The sequence below is a fragment of the Podarcis pityusensis genome (assembly GCF_964106645.2).
Source record: "Podarcis pityusensis genome assembly, chromosome: 17".
NCBI classification, from domain to species: Eukaryota; Metazoa; Chordata; class Lepidosauria; order Squamata; family Lacertidae; genus Podarcis; species Podarcis pityusensis.
The window spans coordinates 15,040,388-15,065,716 of NC_138042.1; the positions used below are offsets into that span (position 1 = coordinate 15,040,388).

At 44.0% G+C, this 25,329-nt stretch overlaps 1 protein-coding gene across 3 annotated transcripts in view; it reads right to left on the reverse strand.

Annotated features, from left to right (window-relative positions):
* The window catches only part of ADAMTSL1 (ADAMTS like 1), a 485,290-nt gene that overhangs the window by 101,120 nt on the left and 358,841 nt on the right, over nucleotides 1-25,329 (reverse strand). For all 3 annotated transcript variants that reach the window (XM_080987684.1, XM_080987682.1, XM_080987683.1), the window contains 3 exons: nucleotides 20,881-21,085; nucleotides 17,918-18,065; nucleotides 13,768-13,852 (listed from right to left, as the gene is read on the reverse strand). In XM_080987684.1, coding sequence (XP_080843810.1) covers nucleotides 13,768-13,852; nucleotides 17,918-18,065; nucleotides 20,881-21,085 — 438 coding nt within the window. The remainder of the gene's footprint in view (nucleotides 1-13,767; nucleotides 13,853-17,917; nucleotides 18,066-20,880; nucleotides 21,086-25,329) is intronic.

A 25,329-nucleotide genomic window follows, 5' to 3' on the forward strand; every position in this document is an offset into this window, starting at 1 on the left:
TATCTGTAGCTTGCCGTTGTTTTACTGATTGAAGTTTAGAAATTACCATATTTTTCTCTCTATAAGACGCACCAGACCACAAGACGCACCTAGTTTTTGAAGGAGGAAAACAAGAAAAAAAATATTCTGAATCTCAGAAGCCAGAACAGCAAGAGGGATCGCTGCGCAGTGAAAGCAGCAATCCCTCTTGCTGTTCTGGCTTCTGTGATAGCTGCGCAGCCTGCATTCGCTCCATAAGACGCACACACATTTCCCCTTACTTTTTAGGAGGGAAAAAGTGAGTCTTATAGAGCAAAAAATACAGTATTTATTGTAATTGTTAAGAATGGATTTCTGTTTAATTTTTTTATATGCTGATATTATTATTCTATACTATTCTAATGACTGTCGATTGTTACTGTATTTGATGTAGGTTGCTTATTTTAAAGCTATGTTTTATTATCACATTTTTGTATTGCATTAGCTTGTTATAAGATGTACATTTTTTGTTTCTTCAGCTTGTAAACTGCCTTGGGTATTGTAAGACAGAAATATGGTATACAAATTAAAAGTGATGATGATGATGATGATGATGATGATATTTTTGCTGCTGGATACATTTGGGACGACAGTCACATTCACGCCCTGCTTGTGAACTTCCTGAGGCATTTGGAAACATATTTGCAAGGCAATTATGATCTTATGTGCAGGAAGCTTTTGAGGAGCGGTGAGTGGGAAGCATTCAAACCCACAGTATTGCTTCTCCTGATGCTTCAGTAGAATAACGCTGGTAGAACAACTCTGGTAGACCTGATCTACACGACTTATGCCCAATTAACCCAAACCATTAGCTATTTATTGCTATGAAATGTGCACTCCCACCCAAACCATTTTGGCTTTCCCAACAGAAACTTGGAACGGTACCCTGGATTTAAGTGCATGTGATAATTAGCAGAAAGATTAATTGCCACATTCTCAATTCTTTCACATTAAATCTCGAATCATCACATTGTTTGTTTGTTTGTTTGTAAGAGCTAGGCTATAAAAGCTAGCATGTAGCCTGGACTGTAGAAACTAACAACAAAAATTCATTATATCCAGAACTGGATAGCCAGGCAAACACCTTACATCTGTAATCAATAAAGTTGTGGCATGATTTGAATCAAAGAATGTTGCCACGAGTTGTCATTCAAGCACATGCATGTTGCAGGGTCATGATGCCTGGGCATGCAATTTCTTCTGCTCCTTCCACAACCTCCCCAACTGCCTTGTAATCTTGGGTTACCAGCCAGAGGAGTAACTGCCTGATATACCCAGTTTTGTTAACAATGCATGTATCTCCAGACCATGGCTAACGCAAAAATAACCATGCCTAGCAAATAAGTTCACAAATCCTTTTTTTTTCCAAAAGCAAACAAATAAGCAATGTCCCTAATTAAAACTAAAAATTTAAATTAAATTCTCAAGTTGCAAAATAAAATGCCAAATCACGCCCCTGTTTGATGTGAAGCTCTGTGCAATCGTTTGACAAGTTCTTCTTCCTTCAGGCAGGAAGGTCTGAGTTCTTTTAACTTATAAAAATGAACACGCTTCAAATTCAACATTTGCGGTTAAGGAATATTGCTCCTGAGATAAAGATCGCCTCGTTTATAAAAACAACAATGTAACGGGGCCCTACTATTTTAAACAGATATTAGCAGTGAGAATGTCCACATTTTGTTTTGGCATGGAACAATCACATTCATTTATCGTTAAAATCCTCTAGAGCGAAGTGGGGTGGTTTGTAGTCAAAGCTTTGAGAGAGCAGTGGCAAGAGAAATGGAGAAAGACAAAGGGAAGAAATTGCACAAGTTGATCCAATGTCCTGGCAGCTGAGAGGGAATTTTCCCAACTGTTTCAAAACGCAATGGACTGCAACCATAGGAAATACACCTCCAAAGAGATATTTTGGCCGACAGAAAGCAGTGCAAAAACTAAAGGGAAAAAGTATCCGTAGATAATATCAAGAGCAATATATACATAACTAACATCCTCGCTGACAGCCTCCGATCCTCCAGGGCACCTCTAACAACCAATTTTCATCTCCTCTTTCATCTGAATATGGAATGTTCAAAAGGCTTCAGGATATATCATCTCCTTGTAACCATTTCCAGAGAGGCAGTCATGCAAGCCTTTGCACAGCAAAAAGTCATGGGGCATCCTTGAATACCAGCAAGTTTACTATGGGATAAGGTTTTGTCAATTGCAGTCTACTTCATTAGAACATAGCTGTCAACCGTCCCTTATTTAGCGGGAAACTCCCTTATCCCAGTGCCGTGTCCCGCTGCTTGTCCCTTACTGATGATGTCCCTTAAATTTCCTGGGTTTCATGCTTGCCCTGCTCAGGAGGGAAGCTGTGGCTCGGGGTCCTCCACCACGCGCGAGAGAGCGCGCTGGCACAGTCGTCCAGGCACGAGGAGTTCCATCGGCCCTTCCCTGCCCGAGAGAGAGGGGGGAGGGAGAGAGACTCTCGCCCACGCCGCCCGTGAGCCCGGATGTGGCAGCAGTGGTGGCAGCTGAGGAGGCAGCCTGAGGGAAGAGGAAGAGGAGGGGATAGGGAGGGATGCAGAAGAGCGGCGCTTCAGCGGCCGCCACCACGCCACAACTGCCTCATGCCGGATTGACAGCATCTGTCAGTCCTACCAATGTATGTAACTCTTTACAATAGCAAAATCCCTTATTTTGGCTTCTGATCCCTTATTTTCGAGGCTGCTGGTCCCTTATTTTCAAATCTGTAAGTTGACAGCTATGCATTAGATGCATGGAGTGTTCTCCTGAGTTGCTATAATGCTTGTAACAACCCTACCAAAGAAGTCGGAACCATTTATTTCTTTTAAAGTTATCTTATTCATTACATCCATATCACTCCTATCCTCCAAGGAAGTCAAGGTGATCTTTATAGCTCTCCTCCCCATTGTAACATCACCACAACTAGGGACAGGCCTGAGGTTACCCAGGGAGCTTCATGGCTGAGTGGGAATTTGAACCCTGGTCACCCATGTCTGCGTCGAGGAGGAGGAGGGAGAATAAGAATAAGAAGAAGAACTGGGTTTGGGCAAAAGATTCCTGCATTGCAGGGGGTTGGACTAGATGACCCTCAGGTCCCTTCCAACGGCATGATTATCAGATACTGCTTAAGTGTGTTCTCCCTAACAGAGAGCATATATTGTGGTGGGGTCCAGCAGGCCACCCCACTGTTGCTGGGCAGATCCGTTTGGATGGCCACAGGCAGTAATTGGGTAATTGAGTTTCTGGGGAGATTTCGATGTTGCCATTTGGGGGGTGGGGTCAAAGGTTTTAAATACTGGACACGCAGCTTTGGGCGTCCTCTTTTGCTGCGTGCACCTGATCACCCACCCAACCCTCCCTGGACTGGAGGGGGGGTTCTTGCTTTGACCTTGCTATGCCTGTCATGGGGTCGCCTGCTGTTGGGGCAGGGGCCTGGTAGGAATTTTGTCCATTTGGCTGATTGGCTGGGGCCATTTGGTTTTTGCCTACTGCGTAGCAAATTGTCACAACTTGTAAGGTTTGGGGTTAGGCATTGGTTCAAATTGGTTTGTGGAGGGGTAAGTGCCTACCCCTCCAATGCTGCTGCTGCAAGGGAATTCTGTTAAAGGAATCCAGGGGCTTGCCATGCTTTTGTCCAAATCCCTGGTGTGGGGCTTGGGCCGCACAAACCCCCGGAAGCATGCAGGGAGAGGTGAGGGTCTGGGTGTCTGGCTCCATTTTCTCCCCAATATTGTTTTTCCTTACTGGCTTTTGCTGGAATCCGGAAGTCAGTTCTGTCCCTGGACGGGGACAGATAGTCGTAACCAATGCCTAAGCAACCACTCACATTTGTGTATTTAAATAAAGTTGTGGCCAAAAATCATGCCAAAAAGCTTAAACAAAAATTATGTGTGAAGTGTGAGTTATTTGGGGTGGCTTGGGGACCTTGACACGCAAAAAGCAAGCGAGCTGCTCAATACACAACAGAAGTTAAATGTCCCAGGGCTTTCCAAACCACACTCTTGAAAACCAACATACTGGCTCCTCTCAGCATTTAACATTTCTTGATTGAAGCAAAGCTCACATTCTTCGCAGCACTCAAAAATCAGTTTCGAAAGTGTTTCCAACTGAAAGCAATTTGTGTTTTTGTTTGTTTGTTCTAATATTATTTATTTATTATTATGTTGCACTCAACTCATTTTAACATGGAGCAGGCCCAATGAGAATAATGGCCATGGCTGACATAGGCCTAATAATTTCTATTCGGGTGGTGACCCAGCTGTGCCCCTATCTGGACAGGGATAGCCTAACTTCTGTCGTCTGCACTCTGGTAACCTTGGGCTGCCTCTGAAGAGAGCTCAGAAACTTCAGATGGCAAAGAATTCAGTGGCCAGGCTGCTCACCGGAGCAAGACGGTTTGAGTATATTACCCTGATCCTGGCCCAGCTGCACTGGCTGCCAATTAATTTCCTGGCCCAATTCAAAGTGCTGGTTTGGGCCTATAAAGCCTTAAATCATGGGTCGGCAACGGGAGTTGTTTAACCGGCCCACGAACTGCCCCGAAACTGAGCCGCCCGCTCAGCGAGTCCCCGTGCACTGCGCTAAACTGTCACAGCACAGTGACTCGCTTCTGTGGTGCCAGAAATCGCGTCTGTGCAGATGCCGAAAATCACAGGCGTGTGCACTCACACGCTTGTGTGATCTGGCCCATGGAGGGATCTCCGCTAGAGTGATTCAGGACTTAAATGGTTCAGGACTGGAATAACTCAAGGACCCCCCCCCCTCCGCATCTGAACCAATTCAGATCCTGAGACTCTTCTTCATGTGTCTCCTCCATGAGAGGTCTGGTGGGTGGCAACATGAGAATGGGACTTTTCTCCAGTGGCCCCCGTTTGTGAAATAATATGTTTTTACCCAGCCCATCTGACTGGGTTGCCCCAGCCACTCTGGTTCCTTTCTTTCAAATCCTTAGGCACAAGGTGAAAACATTTCTCTATAACCGTAGCTTTTTAACATCTATGGCCTTTTAAATGTGTTTGTGGGCGGCGTGTAATTGGTTTGTTTCTGTTTTATTACGTATTCCGTGTTTTCATTTTGTATTTCTATGTTGTGAACTGATCTTCAGATGAAGGGGAGTATACTAATTTAAACAAACAAACATATAAATACATGTTTTTACTATGTTGCTACTTACTGGAGCAATTCCGTGTAGAATGAACGCGCAGATCAAGTACATTGAGATACAGGTAAAAGTTCTGAAAACACATCACCTGTCTAGTTCCTTAAGCCCTTTTGGTAGGAAATCTCACCTCTAAAAGACTGGTTCTAAGCAAGCGCGGCTTAACATTTAGGAATTATTATTGGGCGATTGCATACTACTGGCCTTTCTGCAGCTAAGTTGTTCCCTGTGGGTTCTATTCAAATAGATGCATGTCAGGAATTCCCTTTTGTTTCTTATTGAATCAGCCCCATCACTTAGCCGGTGCCATCTGGCATCCAGATATTACAGTTTGCCCACCCCCCTTTTGCTTTATTTTATTTTATTTTTACAGCTCACACCAGGTTATTTATGGCAAAATGTTAAAAGCTGGATATCGTGTTAACATACAAAAGTGTTTTTCAAGAGTTGCAAATCTTTTAGAAAAAAACTCCCCCCCAACTCGGCAAACTCTCCAACGAAACAAGTCAGATGAAAACTAATAGGCCCCTGACTTTTTCAGCCGCGATGACTGTGTAGTGGACTGTGTTCAGGTTGTGTAGTGGGCTATGAAATCAGGCCTCCATGAAGAAGGGAAGGATGAGGCTAGCCAAGTTCTGAACGGTTTCTTTCATATACTATACTTTCCCAAACATCAATGTGATAAAGTGGCAAGGAACGAGACATAAGGAGTTTATAACTATGTTTTACTCACTGGTGGATTTATTGTTTTCAGCTACTTTTATAATTACATCTACATTTCCTACACTTGCTTTTGAAGGTAGCATTCCAAGGAACACAGTTCCTACCTAAAAGGTAAAGGTACCCCTGCCCGTATGGGCCAGTCGTGTCCGACTCTAGGGTTGTGCGCCCATCTCACTTAAGAGGCCGGGGGTCAGCGCTGTTCGGAGACACTTCCGGGTCACGTGGCCAGCGTGACGAAGCTGCTCTGGCGAGCCAGCACCAGCGCAGCACACGGAAACGCCGTTTACCTTCCCGCTATAAAGCGGTACCTATTTATCTACTTGCACTTAGGGGTGCTTTCAAACTGCTAGGTGGGCAGGAGCTGGGACTGAAAGACAGGAGCTCACCCTGCCGCGGGGATTCGAACTGCCGACCATACGATCGGCAAGTCCTAGGCACTGAGGTTTTACCCACAGCGCCACCCGCGTACCTAGTTCCTACCTAGAGGGCCGTATATAATGCCATCAATGGGGTCTCTCTTTCCTGCATGTTTATTATATGGCTATGGCCACTGGAGGATTAAAAGGACCTAGTTGAGGTTTAAGTGAACACACTTTCCAATCTAGAATCATAAGGCATTGCTTCAGGCAATTCGCAACACTGCAAAATATATTATCACTCCCATTTTACAGCTGAAGAAACAGCTCTGTTGTCAACAGCTCTGTTGAACAGAATGGTGCTTTTAAACCTCTTCTTAAATTACTGGATTCCTTTCAAAAAAACGACACAGAGGTCAGATATTAATGCATAGGAATGAACTTTAGGTTGTGAAAAGAGCAGGATTGTGCACACCCCGGAAATGATCTCTTGAAGAAGGTACAGGGTTATAAAGATGAGGACTAGCTGCCTGAGAAACAGTTTCTATTCAAATGCGATTTTGATTTTAAATGCAGTGTAAGGTAGTCTCTATGGGAGTATATTGTATTTAATTATGGGGTATCAAAGTTTTTAGGGGGCTAACCAGGCTGGGATAGCTGGGATAGCAGGCTTGTTGGTTTCTGAATGTCTGATGTAGATTTTCAGTTCCGTTGTTCTGTATGGGACAATGACAATAAAAATTATCGTATCGTATCATATTGTATCGTACTCTAATTAAAAATGAAAACAGGGTGTCACAGTACGGAGCTTTCATACTGGTTTAGATAGTGCTTTTAGCAACTGCAGTTGCATGCAACATTTTGCTTGCATCCATAGATGGAAATATGCATGAGTCCATCAGGCCCAATTGAGATTATAAACTGATGAGTGGGAGCTGCAACATAATGTTGCAGTGTATTTCCATTTGTGGGATGGTTCAAGTTCAGAGCTCCATTCAGCTCAGAACAGTGCACTGTCCAGACTGCTCAAGAGATGGGATTGAAGGAGGGGTGAGGGAAAACAAGGACGCCTCATTTTCCTTGCCCTCCCCCTGATATAATGCTAGAGATCTTAGACATAGACTCACAGAATTGTAGAATTGGATGGGACCCCAAAGGTCATCTATTTCAACCCCCTGCAACGCAGGAATCTCAGCAATAGCATCCATGACAGATGGCCATCCAACCTCTGCTTAAAAACCTCCAAGGAAAGAGAGTCGACCGCATTCCAAGGGAGACTGTTCCACTGTTGTACGTCTCTTTCTGTCAGAAAGTTCTTCCTGGTGTTTAGTCGGAATCTCCTTCCTTGTAACATGAAGTCATTGGTTCAAGCCCTGCCCTCCAGAGCAGGAGAAAACAAGCTTCCTCCATCTTCCATTTGACAGCCCTTTAGATATTTGCAGATGGCTAACATCCCTCCTCTCAGTCTCCTCTTTTCCAGGCTAAGGATACTCAGTGTGCTGGGCCCGGGGGTAACCCATGAAACACGGTCCTGGTCCAGTCCAGAATCCAAAGGTTCCGCTAGGAGTCAGTCCAACAGGTCCAAGGCAGGACACAAGGCAGGATACCAGGCAAGGACAGGTACAGGATCTCAGGCAAGGTCTGGCATACAGCAATGTTGCCCCCGCAACCTGGGGTGGGGTCCGACAGCCTTTTATCTTTGTCGGGGTAGCGGCCAGTCCTGATCCCCCAGTGACTCACCTCCCTGTTTCGCCCAAAGGCGAGCACTCCTCCTGCGAGTACTCAGGTCTCTCCTTCTCTCAGACCTTAGTCTCTGCAGCTCGGGAGACATCGGTGGGTTACTAGACCCAGAGGCCGCCTCAGCCTCCCCTGACCCAACTGGTAGTGGAGCAGCTGTAAGTGATGGCTCAGCTGAAGGCAACGAGGGAATCCCTGCATCTGGAGCCAGGGCAGGCTCAGGCCCCTGACTCGGCCAAGCTGGTGTTTGTTGCAGGGGAACCTGTGCAGACTGGGACTCTTCAGGATCAGGCCCCAGACTTGGTTCAGATGATGCCTGAGGCAAAGGATCCGGTGCAGACTGAGACTCCTCTGGTTCCAAGTCCGAGCCCGAGTCCCAGGCCATCACACTCAGCTCCTTCAACCGTTCCTCATCAAGGTTGGTTTCCAAACCCTTGATCATCTTGGTCACCCTCCTCTGCACACGTTCCTGCTTGTCAGCATTCTTCTTGAATTGTGACACCCAATCTATTCAATGTACTGGCATTAACAGAGCAATCTTATACGTTTACTCAGAAGCAAGTGACACTGTTTTCACTAGTAACTGCACATATGATTGCAGCCAAAGGGTCTAAGAAATGTTGTTAGGAGGCATTCTTTAATCTTCACTTAAAGTAGGGCTAAGTTAGAGGATTAAGATCCTTGCAGTACACAACCCTATAGAGAAAATTTAATACGAGTCATCCGTCTCATTTCTAATAGTAATTGGCAATAGAGTCAACCCTCAATTTAGCTGTTCTCCATAGAGATCACATTACTGATCATTCCCATAAGATTTTGTTGCCTTTGGAAGGTTAGCAGACGGTAGGTTTGTGTTTCGGCCTGTCGAAAAGGGCTGTTTTCACAACTGCAGGGTGGGTCATAGGTGCAGTGAATTTAGCCCTCTGAAATTTGTTTTATGATAGAGGAGGATATCCTATCTAGTTCAGGCAGATGGAAAGCGACTGGTTTATCTCAGCTAGATGAATAAAGTGTGCTGAGTTGCAGTTTCTTATTCTCCTCTTTCTTGTATTTGTGGGAAAGATCCCCCTGCTAACCAAACAAGACCTTCTACAGTACTCCTACGCAGTGGCATAGCATGGGTTGTCAGTGCCCAGAGCTGCGTGGAGGGGATTTGTGGAATGGAGGGAAACAGGCGGAATACGCATGCACATTCAGCTGCGTAATGGTGTCCTCATCACCCAGGAGATTGCGGTTGAAGATAGGAAAAGAGGAGTTGTTCTGTTGCCTGGAGAGGTCACTTCCTGGTTCGCATGGAGAAGTTTTGTTTAAGGAAGTTTCTGATACAGTGGTACCTCTGCATACGTTCACCTCTGGTTACGTATCCTTCAGGATACACACACAGCAAACCTGGAAGTATTTTTCTGGGTTTCAATGCACACACATGCGCAGAAGTGCTCTTCCTCGCCATACGCATGCGCAGAAGCACTCTACCATGATGCGCGCATGCGCAGAACAGACACCTCTGGTTGCGGAAACCTCGGGATCTGACCGGAGTTCCAGAATGGATCCTGTCTGTAACTGGAGGTACCACTGTATTTTATTGTGCTTTTGATACTTTGATGGGAGCTGCCCAGTGTGGCATATAAATTAATACTAATACTAACACTACTAATAATAATATTTCAATGGAGCCCAGCAATGAAAGTGCACAGCTGTATTGAGGACGCACCAGGTGTTAAAATTTTGTGCCCCTAACAATTTTGCACCTGGGGCAATTGCCCCTGTGGTCCCCCCACTGTACACCAATGCTCCTTACAACCACACGAATAGAAAACCACTGCTGCTACATGCCACACTATATAACCTACCTAGGATAAATACACAACTGGAACCACTGAATATTTTTGACCCCACCCTCAAAATTGACGAAACGCTCTCCTCAGTTCACCCCCTTCAATGGAGTAGTAATTGTGAACAAGGCATTTCACAACAGACCAAAGAAAGAATGAAAGATAACAAATATCTCTTTTTCTATCAAAGAAACCTTAATCCACCCAAACATTGTGATGTTATTTTACAGAGTTGTTTCTCCATTTTACAGCTGGGGAAACAACTCTGTAAAGCAAACAGATCTGCTGAATAAAAAGGTGCTGATAAGTACAAATAAAATCTCTGCTTAAGTTCTTGGGATTCCTTTCATTCCCCCCCCCCCCCATCCAAGGCTGTATATAATTCCTTCAATCATGATCTTTGCCGTTTGTCCAAAATACTTTATAATTATATTCCATATTTTCTGTTGTACCTTATCCCAGAATCCTTACAAAAATTCATTTGTACCACTATTCAGAAATCTGTTGTGCTTTCATTTTTAAAAGAATGCAATAACTATTCAAGACCAAGCATTTGGGGAGTTTTTTCCCCCTCACGAAGCAACGCCAACATTAATTTTCAACATTCAGATCCAGACTTTTGTCAATAAGTCCATGATCATGACTTCTTCTGGAGTTGTGGCTTCTTCTAGCTTATTTTTTTAGTGCTCTGCAGCAGAAATATGGGCTATGATTCAAATCATCCCTTTCCAGTGTAAGCAACGTGATCCCTGTTTCACACACCCACACCCACACACACACACCCCCTGACACTGCCCAGTTCCCATTATACAACTGAAGGGTAATTATAGTTTGTTAAATATGTATTTAGAAAAGTGGTTTACTAGTAGACAGAAAACTGCAGAAATCCAAAAACTGGGCTTCCAAATTAAAATAAATAAAAACAGATTCAAACGTGTATCTGGCACTTGGCTATAAATGAACAAAAGGCACATATGAAATATATAATAGCTCTGAAGTATAACTTCATCATAACATGTAACAGCTGACAAATATATATTTACATACGATACATATAAACATAACTATGATCTTGAGTATAATATTGTACATTTCCTCACTGTTTCCCCATGGCTTCAATTAAAATTTGCGCGATTTCAGGTCAGCCATGCCAGCATGGCAGCTTTACTATCTCAAAGACAAATTTTATGAGATGAAAATATGGCTCTAACATCAGTCAAAACCAAAAATTGTCTCCAGGAAGGCTAGATATGTTTCAGCTAAATGTGTTTTGGAATGTGAAAAGTTCAGAGTCTAAAGGACAGCTGAAGCAGCTTGCACAAATCCTGCTGCCTTTCTGACACCATGAGGAAGACGCTAATTTTTTCCCCAATCCCAGGGCCGGTTCAAGACATTTGGCCGCCTGAGGCAAAGGAGAAGATGGCACTCCATCCTAATTCAATGTTCAGAACCCAACTGGGCTGATGTTTGAATTTTACTTCAATGTTGATGATAGGAGTAGAATCCTGTGCCACATCAGGGACAGCTGTCCAGATTAGGGGCGACAGGAAGGAGAAGTGGCAACAGAGTCAGTTGCCTTACTCTGCCTAATATTAGGGCCGGCCTTGTCCCTTTCACAGTAGCAGCAGTTTTCAGAAAAGGTGATACTGGCTGAAAAAATAGCATTGAGGAAAATGCTTAGGTGGCCCCTCTCCCCTGTGGCTGCTTTTAAACAAAGAAAAAATATGTTGTTGTTTAGTTGTGTCCGACTCTTTGTGACCCCATTTAGCTCATGCCAGGCACTCCTGTCTTCCACTGCCTCCCGCAGTTTGGTCAAACTCATGCTTCAAGAACACTGTCCAACCATCTCGTCCTCTGCCGTCCCCTTCACCTTGTGCCCTCCATCTTTCCCAACATCAGGGTCTTTTCCAGGGAGTCTTTTCTTCTCATGAGGGGGCCAAAGTCTTGGAGCCTCAGCTTCAGGATCTGTCCTTCCAGTGAGCACTCAGGGCTGATTTCCTTCAGAATGGAGAGGTTTGATCTTCTTGCAGTCCATGGGACTCTCAAGAGTCTCCCCCAGCACCATAATTCAAAAGCATCAATTCTTTGGCGATCAGCCTTCTTTATGGTCCAGCTCTCACTTCCATACATCACTACTGGGAAAACCATAGCTTTAACTATACGGACCTTTGTTGGCAAGGTGATGTCTCTGCTTTTTAAGATGCTGTCTAGGTTTGCCATTGCTTTTCTCCCAAGAAGCAGGCGTCTTTTAATTTCGTGACTGCTGTCACCATCTGCAGTGATGATGGAGCCCAAGGAAGGAAAATCTCTCACTGCCTCCATTTCTTCCCCTTCTATTTGCCAGGAGGTGATGGGCCCAGTGGCCATGATGTTGAGCTTCAGACCATATTTTGCGCTCTCCTCTTTCACCCTCATTAAAAGGTTCTTTAATTCCTCCTCACTTTCTGCCATCAAGGTTGTGTCATCTGCATATCTGAGGTTGTTGATATTTCTTCCGGCAATCTTAATTCCTGTTTGGGATTCATCCAGCCCAGCCTTTCGCGTGAAAAAATATACTTCACATCTAATTTGGCATTTATCAGCATCCCGTGAGAAACCACTTCCCATTTCAATACAGTAGGAACGGAAGAGAACCTTATGAGAAAGTCTTACAGAGCTTGTTCTTTAATCCCCTCCCCACCCTGGGTAAATTGTAATATTTTAGCTTGGCGAATCAATAACATTCTTTAGTTTTTAATGTTTGATTACTGTACTTTTCCATGTATAAGATGAGGTTTTTTTGTTTTGTTTTTTACACAAAAAGAATGTTAAAAATCAGGGATCATCTTATACATGGATAGTGCAGAGGGGAGACGGGCGATTTGTTTCTGCCGTGAGCAGCAGCTTGTCACTGGTGACTGGGTGGGTGATTGGTGGCTGTGGCAAGGGCTGTTTTATATTGGCTCACCAACTCAGGGCAACCCCACCAAAAAAGCTCAACAACTCTCAGCCATTTCCCCCCAAAATAGGGGGCGTCTTATACATGGGGCATATTATACACAGAAAAATATGTTAAGTAAAATGTCATTTTTCAAGGTGGGAACCTCTAAACCAGTGGTTCTCAACCTGTGGGTCCCCAGATGTTGTTGGACTACAACTCCCATCATCCCTAGCCCTGGACTTGCTAGCTAGGGGTGATGGGAGTTGTAGTCTAACAACATCTGTGGACCCACAGGTTGAGAAAGGCTGCTCTAAATGTTTAAGTGAGAGACATTTTCTGAAATGAAAATTTACTTGGTAAAAGCACCCAATGAACCTTGGGAGTGCAGGGTGTGTGGAAATCTCAGATCCGATGGCCAGAGTTCACAAGATGAATTGCTGTAAACACGGCATTTCTGTGATGAATGTGATATCTAGGCTGGCTCTGAGCTAGCATAGGCTGGAAGCGGCAAGTTTTGAAGTTTGTGTGTGCTTTCAAACTCATGCGAAGCCTGAACTGTACAGTTATGCGAGAGGTTTTGCACTGCTTCTGCAACGGAGAGTTTGAGTCAGCTCTTATTCACCAGTTTACACAAACCAGAATAAATAAACTCAATCAGCATGCACAAAACCACTTCGGCTACAAGTGAAAATCAGCACAACTTGATTAAAAACCTCAGCTGCTACGAGCTTAGAGGGTCATAAAAATAAGCCCTCTGTGAATCAACTTACTCAGTTGTTAGAGCTACATCATGTTAATTGTGGTTTAACTCCTCGCAAGAAGACACAAATCAGCCAGGAAGACTTTCAAGTTAAGGGCAGGATTATGGGGTATGGAAAATATCCTAACTTCAATGGGGTTTAACTCCATTCCGGAATATAACAAAATGCACCGCACATAGTCTTAAAGTAAAATACAGTTTCAAAGCACTGATCAACTCCTGACTTCATCCCAGTTTCAGAAAACCATACTCACGTTGGTTCTTCTGATACTATTGCTCCTTCTTCCAATTCCTGGGCTTGCTTGTACCATGGCAATTTAGCTTCAACAGGAAGTTTTTCTGTGGGAATAATTACAGGTAAATAGGAAATATGCCGCTGTAATATCATGCACATTTTTTTTTGTAAATCAATCCACCACTTTTCTGTGTGCTGCATTTATTTCATACTAGCAAGACACTAGTCACTATGACCACAGTGTTTGTGGAGAACACATTCTGTCTCTGGGGACAGGGTGCAGTAAGTCTCTGCGGCCTCATTTGCAAACAATGCAAAACTGCAGCTCCTATCATTCCCAGACAGCATGGTCAATAGGGATGTGACAGGAGGTGAACAACATCTGGAGAGTCACAGGATAGCCACCCTGGTTTAGCGTGTCATCCAAATCCTAAAGTCTGGTTAATCTGAACTATGGTTAAGATGCAGCTGATCTAAAACGCAAGCTGAAGTGTCCAAACTCCTCCTTGCAGACGTATTGGAGGAGACCAATGGGCTGGAGTCTGAAGCTCAGTTTCATTACACTAAACATTGGTTTAGTATTACGTCTGCAATAGCTCTCTCTCTGTGTGTGTGTGCTCTGCACATTTATGCCAGAGGGATGTGTGGGCTTCATAACGCAGAAGTCATGGATCTCCCCCTGTGGGAGACATGAGGTTTTGTTTTCACTTGTAAGCAATGGCAGGAAGTGAAAATACACAGGTGCACACATTTCCCCCTGCTCCTTTTAATGTGCCTTATAGCCCCAAGTTCACGTTAACAGATCTGAAGATTCCTGCATTGCTTAGTCAAAGATCTGTGTGTAGTTATACCCATTGCATCCCCACTTTAATAACCTGAATGTATATATATGTATACACACACACACACACACACACACACACACACACACACACTAAACTCCACTCTGATGGATTATTATGACATTCAAGAAAATCCAGATGTGATGAGTGATAGTTGAAGAAACAGGCAAATGCAAAAATAGTTCAGTGATGCCCTTTCCAGTTTGAGCTTATCAGTTCATCAACTATGTGAATTCGAAGAATGAGCTGAATACTTTCCCTGTCATTTTTGATACAAAACAGCGCTGCTCCGTATTCCCGACCTCTCCCTTCCCCTCCAAAATCAGTACCAAAAATATACATCAGAAGTATCTAATAAAATACTCACTTTAGGAGCCAAAATATACTCCCTTGGGAACATAAATCTGGATTTGGCTAGAGTAAACTGGAGCAAACCAGACTTGCAATGGCCCTTCAAGGCTAGACTTTAGGACCTGAGCCCATGACAAATGGGTGACTTCACCCTGAAGGAACAGAAAACCATCCCCAGGGACCTACTGATCTCTGCGGAGATCACTGGATGCTACAGTGCTGCTCCCAAGCTCTCTGACTATAGCAAGCTGCTGGAAATATGTGATCTGCCTACATGACCATTTCCTCCCTGAAATTCATGACCCAGAAACAACCCTACATGGGCCCTTTTTTCCTTCAAATCCACTTGAACAACAGTTTACAGTTCTCATATTCAAACTAGCTAGAAAAACAGCAACTGTAGATACCGTATTTTTCGCTCTATAAGACGCACCAGACCACAAGACGCACCTAGTTTTTGGAGGAGGAAAACAAGAAAAAAAATATTCTGAATCTCAGAAGCCAGAACAGGAAGAGGGATCGCTGCGCAGTGAAAGCAGCAATCCCTCTTGCTGTTCTGGCTTCTGGGATAGCTGCGCAGCCTGCATTCGCTTCATAAGACGCACACACATTTTCCCTTACATTTTAGGAGGGAAAAAGTGAGTCTTATAGAGCAAAAAATGCGGTAATTAATAAACTAAGTTAACCAATCGTTTCTTATAGAGCAAAAAATACGGTAGTTGCTACTTATGAGCAACATTGCTCTGATTAGAGTCTCCAATTCTGGCAATTCGACACATGCAGTTGTTTCTGAGTAAGCCCAATCTGTTTTGTGTTTAATCCTAGAATTAAGAGCCCTGGGTCCATATGGAACGCGGCTTTTCTGAACCTCCCACCAATAGCTCATTGCACTTCCCCAAAAAAACCTTCTCTTGAAGGTTGAAAGAACTTCAAAAGTGGAATTTAACATATGCAGGGAATGCAATCTGGAGTGAACTCTATTAACCCTCCCCTTTCTGCTTGTGTATGGACTGGGCAGGTGAAGCTTTAGATGCTGCAAGACACAAAATTTAGATGAAATCTTTTGATGATGGATCTACTATAGGGACGTATACCCAGCCTAAGGTTTCAATAAGGGCATTCCCTGCTGCTTAGGGCCCCAGGTTTTCTTCCAGGAACAGAAGACTGCCACAGAGCAGAACAGGAAATTAATACATGCATACATACTTTTATTCCATGCTTCCTTTCCACAGTTCAAATCATGCTCAAGGCGACTTACAACATGAAAATATGCATAACTACAACATGACAAAGTAGTAATAAACTGTAAATAGAACATTTAAAAATGCACAACCAGGCTGAACGATTTTCACGCAACAAGCTTTAAAATATGCAAAAAACCCAACAGCAAACCCCCCCTTACCAACAACCTCCCCTATAGATTGTGCATTCAACATTTTTCATACAGTCTTTCACATTGATCGAACTATCCGTTGCAATTCTGGCAACACACAGTGACTATAACCTGTAATCCTATTTCACATCTCCTGTGATGAATTTTCCTGGAGTAGATTTTTGGGCATGAGGACAAGAGGAAGAGGATAATGAAGTTATTATGCCCTGATTCCTCCCCGACCATTACTTGCCAGATTTCTACTCAGATATATTTAGTGGTACCACTTGATGTTATATATGTGGAAATGCAGCTCTTAGCTTAATCTGTATTTTACCATGTTCATTAACTCTAATATGTAAAGAGATATTTCTGTTTATACACAGTATACTTATTTTTATGGTAATGGAAAGTCAGGCCTTATTGCTTTTCTTTTGCCCTTTTAAAAAACTGTACAGCCTTGTAAAACAAAAACAAAAAACCCCCCACATATGGTGCTTTCCTGTAGAGATGCCTGCATGATGCCTGTAAAATATGGTGTGTATATGCCTTGGTGGGTCAGAGGGAAAGAGACATATTAAGTCACATTCTGTTTACAAATCCTCAAGGCCAGCCCAAGGCATTCTGCTGTCCTTTCCAACTCTATAATTCGACTTTAGCATCTGAGGCAGCCAATCCCAGAAGCAGGGTGTAAAAACACAATAACAATGTTACAATAAATAAAACAAAGCAAATTTGCTGACTTTGCAAGCTGTTGAGCTGATCTTAACTTTGGTCTGACACAATACAATTATCATGGCGTTTGCAACTTGTTTGGTGATGACATGATACGGTATCATCTCAGACCCTGATGTTGCTCTAGGAAGCTAAGTGCAGTCAGAACAGAATATACACACTTTCAGAGTTAACACTAAATACTACTTCTGGTAAATAAGCCACTATAGCTGCTAGAGGGATGTGAAAATTTGTGTCCTGGGCTTTTTAGACTCGTTTACCCATGTACTTGGACACGGGTGGCGCTGTGGTCTAAACCACTGAGCCTCTTGGGCTTGCCGATCAGAAGGTCTGCGGTGCGAACCCCCGCGACGGGGTGCACTCCCGTTGCTCTGTCCCAGCTCCTGCCAACCTAGCAGTTCAAAAGCACGCCAGTGCAAGTAGATAAATAGGTACCACTGCAGCAGGAAGGTAAACGGCATTTCTGTGCGCTCTGGTTTCCATCATGGTGGTCTGTTGCGCCAGAAGTGGTTTAGTCACCCGAAAAGCTGTCTGTGGACAAACGCCGGCTCCCTCGGCCTGAAAGCAAGATGAGTGCCACAACCCAAGTAGCCTTTGACTGGATGTAACTGTCCAGGGGTCCTTTACCTTTACCTTACCTTTTACCCATGTACTATCTGAAACCCAAGGGGTGCATTGGTTGCCAGATGTGAATCCCCCCCACAGCTCTCCTACTCCACTATATTGGCGAAAATTAAACCTAGGGCATCACCTCTCAGACATCCAACTTACTGGTGGAAATGTCCTGCCACTCGGGTGGCGGGGAGTACATGTATTTAGAGGGAGGGAGAGAGAAAAGCAGGCAAGGATTCTTCTGTCCTGTGTTTTACCTTTGGGCTTGTAGCAAGGAGTGGGAACGATGCATTCTTCTTTGATGTGAGGCTTTGTTTTAGCAGTGCAGCCACCGGTATGAATCCCTCTGTGATCAATGCACAGCACCACTCGGTATCTTAGGCCTTGGCCACATGTCACTGTGCACTGAAAGGAAAAACAATGAAAAAAGTATATTCCTGAATAGCCAGACTCTGCCTCCCTTTTCTAATCCTGCTTGCCCATATGGACAATTAGCAATCTGAACCAGAACAACACCATCCACCCATCCTGGCTTTCTGATCATGGTTTGTTAGGAAGAAGCAAACCACAACTCTGGTTTATACGTAACAACAAACCATGTACATACAGCTTATTTCTTCTGCTCATACCTGGGCAAGAGCAACAGGGCACAATACGCTAGCATGCTGCTTAATCCCGATTAGCCGTTAACGGTGGCGTTGCATGGGGGCCCCACAGAGGTGATGGCTCTGGGCGCAAAATTGTTAGAGGTGCAAAAATTCAGCACCCGGTGCTGCTTCAATACAGCTGCGCACTTCCATTGCTGGGCTCCAATGAAAACAGTTTCTCCATGCAAACCAGCAAGTGACCTCTCCAGACAATGGAATGACTTCTTTTCTTATCTCTATGGCTATGATCTGCTGGGTGATGTGGACACTGTTAGGCAGTTGAATGGGCATGCATACTCCGTCCATTTCTCTCCCTCCCACCCCATGGCTTGTGGCCCCGGACACTGGCAACCCATGCTACACCACTGGCCACAAGCAATGGTTTATTGTTCCCAACGTGTGCTTTGTGTGTGACTGGCATTCTGAGTTAAGAGGAAGGAACAAGAGAATATGATGGTTTGGATTGTTCATAATTATTTGGTAGATAGGTCGTCTTCTCTTTCTTTCTTTCTTTCTTTCTTTCTCACTCACTCACTCGCTCACTATCTCAGTACCGGTTATTTGGCTTGCAGCCACAAGTTGCTGTGCTTACTAACACTTCATCACTTTCATTTGTAGTCACTTTGACTTAGTACAGAGGCAAAGCACTTAATGCTATGTGGTAATCAGTGCGATGTCAAGCTTTTTTGGAATGGTGAATTACATACAGTAGGCTCTGCTCCTTCAACTATATAATTTATAAATTATATTTTAAACCCACATGTAGTGAAGGATATTCTTTATGAATGTTCTCCCATGGTAATTTTGTTGGGTTACTCGTAGGAAACTCACTAGGATCTTATATTTGCAGCCTGAATACATTTCACTATGTGTATTATCCTAAACTTTCACCCCAGTTTTAAAACTATCCCTCCTTGGTTTGATTTTATGTTCTCGTTATCCTCAGTATCATATAAAAGCAAAGGCTTTGTCAACGTCCTACACAATAAACCGATCCTGCATAGTAATCACCACTCATTTCACAATCAAGGTATAACTGGGCTAAAGAACCAAATTTTGAAATCTTGTGCCATTGAGGCACTGGGAAAAGGTAACTTTCCCACTGATTTATTGTACGGACAAGGCACACTGAAGCAACCACAATGACTGAAATTGTCCTGTGCCTCCAAAACCTACACAGGTACCAACATGCTGCCCTCCAGATGTCATTGGACCACAACTCCCATCATCTCCAACCACTCGCCATGCCGGCTGGGCATGACCTATCACTCATCTACACTGTGTTTTGCATGTGCAGTCATTCTATTCTTTATACTGAGCTGCTTTCAACTATTTACAAACACTTCACAATTTGCTATTTAAAAGCTCACAGAGCTAACACACAGGTTCTGAGCTGTGGGGTTGTTTTTTTAAAGACGTCCAGGAGAGATCAGAGCCTCTCTACAGAAAGGTGGCCCCGGATAATGATATGGAGACTGCTGGAGGTGCCAGGTGCAGTCCTGCTTGCCCTGTGGGCTGATATACTTGCATGGAAATGGAAGACAGAGAGAAACCTCCAAGATTCCTAGACTGCCGTTCCTGTGCTGATCTCTTGACATTCCTTCAGTGTTATACTGATACTCTTGGGGTTTGCTGACCTAACCTCACTTCCTCTCCCTTCTTCTCCATGCCTCCCTTGTGACCAGAGGGACGCTTGAATCTCTCTCCATCTGAGATGCAAGCAAGTTAGCTATAACTGGGGATCTCTCCAATCAAGTAATAAACACAGATTTTTATTTATTTATTTTACAAACTCAGAATCTCAATGTGCTTCTCCGGGGGGGGGGGGGTCAAGTACAGTGGTACCTCGGTTTATGAACTTAATCCGTTCCAGAAGTCCGTTCTTAAACCAAAACCGTTCTTAAACCGAGGCACGCTTTCCCTAATGAGGCCTCCCGCCACTGGTGCCCTTCCACCATTCGGATTCCGTTCTTAGACCGAGATAAAGTTCCCAAACCAAGACATTATTTCCGGTTTTGCGGAGTTTGTAAACCAAATCATTCTGAAACCAGACTGTTCTTAAACTGAGGTACCACTGTATGTTCCTCCAGGGGAGATTCTGCATGGTTAACGTCTGCTGAGCATTTAAGCTCTCGCTGCCATCAGCCATGGTAGTCTAAAGAGAGGCTGTATCCCACTTTTCATAATAATAACCAATCTTAATAGCAATCTACTCTTGCTCATTCCTTGTTGATCACATTTGTGAAATGCATCACAGGGCTTTATAGAACTGAGAGGGCTAATAAGCAATGCTGCAATATACAGTGGTACCTCTGGTTGCGAACGGGATCCGTTCTGGAGCCCCTGTTCGCAACCTGAGCAGAACGCAACCCACGTCTGGGCGTGCGCGGATCATGATTCACCACTTCTGTGCATGACGTCATTTTGAGTGTCTGCGCATGCGGTGAAACCTGGAAGTAACCCTTTCCTGTACTTCTGGGTCACCGCGGGACGCAACCTGAAAACGCTCAACCTGAAGCAAACGCAACACGAGGTATGACTGTAATAAATACGTATTTAAAGAAAGCGGTTACCGGAGACCACTCCTGAGCCAACCACTTGGGGCAATCGAAGATGTTGCATGGCTGGACAATGGGCATCTTGGGAGTGTACATGCACTTCCATTCCTCCACAGAGCTGACGAGCCCCTGGATGTCCTCTTCCACGCAAGAGATTGTGCGGCTCTGAATGCCTCCGCCGCAAGAAGAAGAGCAGGCAGTCCACGGAGTGCTTTCCCACCTGCAAAACAAGATGCCAGTCAGGGAAAAGGCTGAGCATCCGAGCTTTCTCACTGCATGCATCTTACGATATATTGGCATTTCTCTAGTAGCAGCAGCAGCAGCAAAGCACAACCATGTCTGTTGCTGGAACAATTACATCAGCCAGTATTTCACCCCTGACTGCCTAACAAGGACAAATTTTTTTAGCTGGTGAAAGAATTAGCAGCATGACACGAACGGAAGAAATCGGTGGATTCATTATGCCTTGGCAGGGGTCACCCACCTTTACGGGTCTGTGGGCACGTTTGAAAATGGGAGAAACTGTTGCAAGCAACCAAGGAAACATTGCAACGTTGCGTACTGATCAGTGCCTGGGCATCTTCCCTGAATCACCATTTCTCAGGGGCAGCGCATTTCCGCAATATTCGAATGGTGAGATATTACTGCCGGGAGAATGCAGTTCCTGCAGTCTGGAATGTGGCAGTGGTGTGCATGTCACAGGCACCTACTAGATTCTGCCTGAGACACCAAGCGCAGCTACACCACATTGTATGTGCCATGCTCAGAGTGCTCTGCGATGGAGCTGAAAGGGAACGGTCTCAAGGCAAAGTACATTTGTCAGTTTCTTTCCTGGCAGAGGGGTTTCCAGTTAAGCCTTTGTGTCAATGGTCAGCAATTACAGGGCTGCCCTGGGTGCTAGTGTGCTAAGCCTTCAGTCTTTAACCCCCTCCATGCAGCCAGCGGGCAAGTACAGTTATTGCGGATGCAACTACGACTCCCACCACATCCAGCTATCCTTTTTGTGTTGGCAAGCAGGTGGGAAGAAGGAACAGACGGCATTCCCTCAATGCTGGGTCTGGATTTGGCCCAGCAGCCTATATAGTTGCTAATTCCTACGTTAGCTAGACCCAGTCATGCTATTCAAGCAATTTCCCAGGGCACATGCACACTCAATGCATGGGGCATGCTTACAGCCCAAACCACTAGCACTGACATCTATGCAGTGAGCAGGACATCTGCAGTAGAGTCCCCACGCTAGTGTGAATTTTGATGACACAGGGTTTCCTATCTGATGGAAAGCCTATGTACACAAAGTTGTAAACGCAGAGGCTTCCCTCTTCAGACATTTCATTGAATGTGCAACATTGGTGGCAATGGCCTGTAGCAGAGTCCCACCTCCCTGTCCACACACCGAGTGGACGAACGTGACGACTATCTGAACAGGGCTATTGTTAATGTGAAACCAACAAAGGACTTCGGCCACAATCCTAACACCACTTACCTGCAAGTGAGCCTCCCCGAATTCAATAGGACCTACTTCTGGTTAGGGATACATGAATCTTTCAATTTCAGTTTCTTGGAAGAGCTCCTAATTTCCCCAAACTTAAATCCCGTTCTCTAGATTTCCACAACAGTTTGTGATTTCTTGTTTAAAGTCCTCACGAAAGGCCATCAGCATTTTAGCACAAATTTATTTTAATAAACAACTTTCCATACGCTATTTTGCCCAATATACAATTTTTGCAATGCAATCTCCCCTAATGTAATGCATTGCTGTATGTTATTTTTAACATACATATATGCATTTTAATGCATAGTTTAGTATAAAGATTTTTGTATACATTACTTGGCTGGAGAACTGCATTGCAAAATTTGCAGAAGTGCAAATTTCAAAGTGTGGTAAGAATTCATCTCTACACCACCTTTTTTGTTACCCAGGTGAGGAATAACCATCTTTTGAATAAACTACAGAACCAAGGAAACTATTTCCAAGTCCAGCACCCAGATTTAGCGACCTAGCATTTATTATAGCTATTGTAATAGGACAGAATTCACTCATTGGTTCTGTTGTCTGTTCAAAATGTGGTTGTTCCTCACCTGGGTAATGAACAAGGTGTTGTACAGGTGAATTCTTACCATGAAAGGATGGCTCTGTTTGGGCTTGCTTATTATTTTGGAAAGTTGGTTTTAGGTAAGATTGCCTTTAAGTGGAAACTGAAATTAATTCCTCCCCTTCCCTACATCAGTTCCAGTTCCCATGCAAGACCACTCTTTGTGGGTGAAGTTCTTTGTTGACTGAGAAGCAGTAGAAGCAAACTGATGGAGGGAGAGACACCATCTCTCACGGCACAATTAATTTCCTCTTCCGTTAAGTGTGGGGCTGGGCATCATGCTAGTGATTGTGGATAAAAGTTTGCAAGGCAGGTCTGCATAGCCTAAAGTGTGGTTGGGCTATACTTTGAACTTAGCATCTAGATCAGGCATAGTTGCCAGCTCCTAGGGGCCTGTGGGATGTAATCCACTGGGAGCAGTCAAGTACAGCATTCCTTGTTTTGCTAGAGTGGACGTGCAAGGGAATGTTTGGTCGAAACTTCCTGTTCCTCCTGGCCGGGAGCATCCTTCTTCTTGCATGTGACTAGTAGGTGGGCATGACCTTTCCAGACCTGGTAAAAGGCCAAGGCTTGCTGCCACTCTCCTTCTTTTCCATCTTCCTTTCATCCTGTGAACTGCTGGACTGCTAGCCTGCAGTCACTAGGTGAATCTCCATTATGGGGTAAACCGTTCTTATACATTTGTAAATTTAAGCCTGAAGCCTGCCTTCATGGATCACACTGTGCTCTGCCTGATTGTGAGTAAACTTTCTTTTTATTGCTTATGAGTAAGACTGTGGTGTCTTTGTTCTTTTAGGAGGGATTCAAGGGGTCTTACCAGGAAAATATTAGAACACATTTCAATCTGGACAAGCCAGATTGAATTGTGTATTGTCTTAAGAAAACTCACACGAGTTTGCAACTAGTTTTCTGCTGTGTAATGGGGAATGCACTCTGCTAAATAAAGGAACTTGCTAGCACAAGTTAGGAAGGATATCAATAAACAATATATCCTCTCCTGCCACCCTGAACATTCCCACAGGGCCGAGGCATTGTTTTTGGTTTTTTGTTTTAGGGGACCAGGCCCCCTCAATGTTCATAGGGCACTTGGCTCCACCCCCTGGCTCCTCGTGATGTCACACGCGTGATGTGAGAACATCACATTGAGCCCCCTCAATCATCTTGAGAAATTGGCGCATCTGAGATCAGGACTATGCAGACCTTGTCTGAGGCCAGGTATATTGTTCAAATAAAGCTGTAAACTCAAACAAAAAGGCAGCCGGTCTCAAGTGGGGGCCCTCAGCCAACTTAGCCCACCGAAACCCAGCCATTCTATAGCAGCATACTTTTTATATTTACCATTAATTTGCATTCCAATGAGAAATGCAATTATGTGCTGCGCAATTCACCAAGCCATTCATCCTTCACAGTCACTTTAACCTTAATAGCATAATATATGCCTTCTGGACACACAAACACAAACGCACACAGATGTTTCTCCCCAATCAAGCTTGTAATCGGCTGAATGCTTCAATAATTGGGCTCAAGGTTGCCTCAGAATAAACACACGGAAGAAAATACTTTCATAAGTTACATCAATAAGCCAAACAGAATTAAATAGATTCTGCTTCAATTTGGCAATTGTTAAAGAGTAAGGCCTTAGTCACAAAATTCTAAAATAACAAGCTTCTAGCCAATTAAGACTCATTTATGTTGCTTAAAAGATGAATATGCGAGAAATAATGTAATACAGTCATGCAAAAACACCAAAAGCTGTCAAGAAATATGGATTGAGACAATGGCTTTTATTGGCCCCATTAGCAATTCAACTGTAATAACCTGGATTGCTATGTTAGAACTAGAGATGCCAGAATTTGTTTTCAATTAATTGTCTTGTTTATAGCTGATTATATAACAAGTTGAGTGGCAGTATTTTGACTTTTAACATATTACGTGAAATTAATAATTCTGGAGAACACAAACGCTCTCTGTTGCTATAAACCTTTACCTTAAATGAACTGCCTTCAATCAACAGACTGTAATTGCCATTTTGAGAAAGATCCAGTTAAAACTCTGCCTCTCAAAGTGCCAAACATGTGCCCACATGGGGAAAAGAAGGGGGGGCAACAGCTCAACATTTTAATCTCAGTCTCAATTGGATATTTCAGTGACAAGATTCTTTGCTTTGTGTGATAGGTGATTATCATTCTTTGCGAGAGCTCCAGGAAACGAGAAATCCAGATTTCAGTATCTCATGTGTACAGAAAAGCAGGAAGCAATGAAAACAAAACACAAGACCGCAGGCCCAGAGCGTGTTTGCAGATCACTACCACACTCTGTTAAGAGTATCAATCAACCACAAGCACATATCTGCATGTTTGTTAAATAGAGA